The following is a 5,000-nucleotide window of genomic DNA, read 5'->3' on the forward strand; positions in this document are numbered from 1 at the left end:
CAATTGAATATGGGTTGAAAAGGATTTGCAAATCATTGTATTCCGTTTATATTTACATCTAACACAATTTCCCAACTCATATGGAAACGGGGTTTGTATGTGATATGGGTGCACCACTCTCGGCCAAATTGTTTATTGAACTTGTGCCGAATTGAGGACGCCCCTGCTTTAAATGTTGCTAAGTGTGCCAATGAACCATCCCTCCCTCACAGGCACACAGCAGTTTTAGTGGAGAGCATCAAGAAGGGGATTCGAGATGCAGACTCCGAGGCAAGAGTAGAAGCCCGCAAGTAAGCCTCGTGCAAAACAATCTTTAACAAAATCTCATTCCCATCTTCTCCTCCTGACGTTCTTATTTTCTTCCTCCAGGGCTTACTGGGGCCTGAGGAACCACTTTCCCGCCGAGACGGACGCCCTGTACAACTCCCTGGAGCCATCTTACCAGAAGACCCTCCAGTCCTGCCTGAAAAGCTCCGGCAGCGTGGCGTCGCTTCCTCAGAGCGACCGCTCGTCGTCGTCCTCCCAGGAGAGCCTCAAGTAAGCCGCCCACGCCGTGCACGTCCCTCGCGTGGGGGAGAAAATGACCTTGTCTTTCTCGCCAGTCGGCCTCTGACTTCAAAGTGGTCCGCAGCCCCGGGCCGAGGTGAGTGGGGCACACGCATACACCAACTAGGCCATGAAACACATCGATCCTCTCCTGTCATGCTTGTCTACATTTGCCCGTGTCCATACAGCATATTTTGATTTTACGTTGCAGACATGGATCCAACTGTGTAGTGTTTGCCTGCATGTGTTTTGTCATGTGTATATATCCCTTCATCACCTCCCTGTCTCCAACACACTCCTATCCCATCAGTCCCCACGGGGTCAAAGGGCGGGGTGCCATCAGCCTCCCTGCAGCGGTCCCGTAGCGACGTGGACGTAAACGCCGCCACGGTCGCTAAGCAGCGGCACGTCGGGCAGGCCAAGGGAGCAGCCCGCATGTGCCCTGGCTCCTACTCCTCACTGGGTAAGGGCCCTGACAGTCACGCGGCCGTCGGCCAATCACGCAGCGGCGTCAGACAACACCAGTTTTAGATCTTGTAGGCAGGAAAAGCATAACACAGACACACTTCATTATTTCCTTCTTCCCAGTGCTGTGCTTGGCTTGTCAGTGGTCAATGTGCTTCTGGTGCATGTTCACTGGTAACAATGTGTCTGCCTTAGGAAATGCGCCATTTTTTATTTTTTATTTTTTAACTTCCTTTTAAAGGCTTAGTTGGCCACATGCGTGGACAGCACCTTTTAGCTCTTATTTCCAAAATTGTGTACACTACTGAATTGGAGTCTTATGGCCGCTTATGTGGACACTTATACTGCCATCTGGTGGTGTCAGAAGAGTATAACATACAATGGAATTTGAAAAAAAGAAGTGGAAAAATAAGAATTAGCATGTCACTAAACATGAAGTACACATTTGTGTACTTATGGACTAAATGCATCATATAAAAAGATGATTCCTAGTTTGTATTCTAATTAGGGTCCAATAAGCCCAAATAGCAAAGAGAAATAAAAAAAGCATGTAAACAAACAGCTTGGGCCTTAAGCCGGGTACTGACAACCTTATACTAGTGCTGTCAAATGATGAATTTTTTACATCAGATGAATCAGAATTAAGTACAGGTTATTACCTGCTTGCATAATTTAAATTAACTTTAAAAAGACCCCACTATTTGGACACAAATGCAATTTTATTGTCATACAGGAACATCTTTTACATATTTTATTTGATTGCTCTTCGTTTTCAACTTTTATCTAAAATGGGTGTATTTTGGAGTGAAATTTGCCAGCGCAATCACTGCACTCATCTTTGCACTGACGTATGCATGAAACTAATTAATTATTAGTAATAAATAAATAAATGATAAATGGGTTATACTTGTATAGCGCTTTTCTACCTTCAAGGTACTCAAAGCGCTTTGACAGTATTTCCACATTTACCCATTCACACACACATTCACACACTGATGGCGGGAGCTGCCATGCAAGGCGCTAACCAGCAGCCATCAGGAGCAAGGGTGAAGTGTCTTGCCCAAGGACACAACGGACGTGACTAGGATGGTAGAAGGTGGGGATTGAACCCCAGTAACCAGCAACCCTCCGATTGCTGGCACGGCCACTCTACCAACTTCGCCACGCAATGTAATTATTTTTATTTATGTATTTTCAATAATACAATGACCCGACCACTGACTGTATAACTCTGGTAAAGTCAGGTAGAGTCAAAATAATCTGCATATGATTAATAAGGTAGTTTTTTTGTGATTAATCACATGAGTTACCTCAATATATTTTACAGCCCTAATTTATCCATCCATTCATTGTCTACCGCTTGTTATACATCTATTATTTCTTAAATAAACACCTGTCTTTTTGGCAGGCGTCATCGTAGCGTTGGAAGTTTTTCCCCCATATATACATATACACTACCGTTCAAAAGTTTGGGGTCACATTGAAATGTCCTTATTTTTGAAGGAAAAGCACTGTACTTTTCAATGAAGATAACTTTAAACTAGTCTTAACTTTAAAGAAATACACTCTATACATTGCTAATGTGGTAAATGACTATTCTAGCTGAAAATGTCTGGTTTTTGGTGCAATATCTACATAGGTGTATAGAGGCCCATTTCCAGCTACTGGCACTCCAGTGTTCTAATGGTACAATGTGTTTGCTCATTGGCTCAGAAGGCTAATTGATGATTAGAAAACCCTTGTGCAATCATGTTCACACATCTGAAAACAGTTTAGCTCGTTACAGAAGCTACAAAACTGACCTTCCTTTGAGCAGATTGAGTTTCTGGAGCATCACATTTGTGGTGTCAATTAAACACTCAAAATGGCCAGAAAATGAGAACTTTCATCTGAAACTCGACAGTCTATTCTTGTTCTTAGAAATGAAGGCTATTCCACAAAATTGTTTGGGTGACCCCAAACTTTTGAACGGTAGTGTATATATATATATATATATATATATATATATATATATATATATATATATATATATATATATATATATATATATATACTTATACTTCGTATTTTTTGAAGTATAAGTCGCTCCGGAGTATAAATCGCACCGGCCGAAAATGCATAATAAAGAAGGAAAAAAACATATATACATAAGTCGCATTTTTTGGGGAAATGTATTTGATAAAAGCCAACACCAAGAATAGACATTTGAATGGCAATTTAAAATAAATAAAGAATAGTGAACAACAGGCTGAATAAGTGTACGTTATATGAGGCATAAATAACCAACTGAGAACATGCCTGGTATGTTAACGTAACATATTATGGAAAGAGTCATTCAAATAACTATAACATATAGAACATGCTATACGTTTACCAAACAATCTGTCACTCCTAATCGCTAAATCCCATGAAATCTTCTACGTCTAGTCTCTTACGTGAATGAGCTAAATAATATTATTTGATATTTTACGCTAATGTGTTAATAATTTCACACATAAGTCGCTCCTGAGTATAAGTCGCACCCCCGGCCAAACTATGAAAAAAACTGCGACTTATAGTCCGTATTTTGCTTGGCACTCAGCATCAAGGGTTGAAATTGGGGGTTAAAACACCAAAGAATGTTCCCGGGCGTGGCCACCGCTGTTGCCCACTGCTCCCCTCACCTCCCAGGGGGTGAACAAGGCGATGGGTCAAATGCAGAGGACACATTTCACCACACCTAGTGTGTGTGTGAGACAATCATTGGTACTTTAATATATATATATATATATATATATATATATATATATATATATATATATATATATATATATATATATATATATATATATATATATATATATATATATATATATATATATATATTTTTGAAAATTATGAATGGATTTAGTATCCGCTTGAATAAGAATTGCGATTAGAACGTGCATCCATTTTTGTTTGTTTTGTGCACCCGTATTGCTCACCCTAGCACACCTACAGTAGGAAGGGGATTCATGTGGCCCCTGACCTAACACATGAAACGTGACAAATTGGGGGCTCACCAGACGGCAGTAGAGTGTTGAATTATCTTAAAATGTGTTATGTGGCAATTCCAACTTCGACCACAGTTTCAGTTGCTATGTAGAGAGGCGCTTTCCATCATTTTCGGCAGACTCCATTGCAAAATGATTTACCAACACCTCTTCCTCTCACGCGAGATCCACCCAGGAATGGGACCACATGAATCCCTTTCCTACTGCACTGTACTGCACAGTATGGCTAGCCGTACCTCATTGAGGCATCGTGTTTATCATGATCATATTGGCCCGATAATTACCCGTCCGATATTTATCATGCACCCCTGGTTAGCCTCTCGTTGTCGATGTCAGTACTGAGCATCTCTGCTGAACAGTTACTAACACGCACTGTTCTCCTTTCTCCTTTCTTTATTTTCATTATTCCTGCCTTCACTTCTTCCCTTTCCCTTGGTCCCCATTCCTCCTTTCGATCCTTCTGTTTCTCCTCATTTACTTCCTTTTCATCTTCGCCCCTAAAGATGATGCCTCTGATAAAACGGATGGTAAGATCATCTCACTCTGCTCTGCCGTCGCCAGCCTCCTCCTTCTTCCCTCTTTTCCGCTGTGCCGCACCGTGTGGCCACAGCGCCCCCCCCCCCCTGCTGTCAGCTTGTCACGCTTCATCCTCATTCATGTCACCATGGCTCACTGGTTTTACACATCTAAAGATCATCGCCGTGCTCATTTTGTTAACAAGCCCTATTAAAATGTAACACACCGATGTAGCGTTCCGTGGTTAAGTATGAGACTGAATTGAAGGCTGATGTTTACATCCTGCTCCCGCTTTCTGTCCTTAGGAACCAGAACAGACAATGGTAAGAGGGGGAATACATTAGTGCAGGGGTGTCCACGAGACGTCACAAGTTTAATCAGGATTTTGACCCGCAAGCGCCAAAAACTTTATTTTTAATTGGCTGACAGCCTATTTGCTGA

At 41.7% G+C, this 5,000-nt stretch overlaps 1 protein-coding gene across 1 annotated transcript in view; it reads left to right on the forward strand.

The window, feature by feature from the left end:
- clasp2 (cytoplasmic linker associated protein 2) overlaps positions 1–5,000 on the forward strand; it is a 178,680-nt gene that overhangs the window by 98,160 nt on the left and 75,520 nt on the right. The window contains exons 15-19 of the mRNA XM_062047295.1: positions 213–290; positions 370–537; positions 603–643; positions 857–1,009; positions 4,547–4,570. Coding sequence (XP_061903279.1) covers positions 213–290; positions 370–537; positions 603–643; positions 857–1,009; positions 4,547–4,570 — 464 coding nt within the window. The remainder of the gene's footprint in view (positions 1–212; positions 291–369; positions 538–602; positions 644–856; positions 1,010–4,546; positions 4,571–5,000) is intronic.

This window comes from Entelurus aequoreus, linkage group LG05 (assembly GCF_033978785.1).
Source record: "Entelurus aequoreus isolate RoL-2023_Sb linkage group LG05, RoL_Eaeq_v1.1, whole genome shotgun sequence".
Lineage (NCBI taxonomy): Eukaryota > Metazoa > Chordata > Actinopteri > Syngnathiformes > Syngnathidae > Entelurus > Entelurus aequoreus.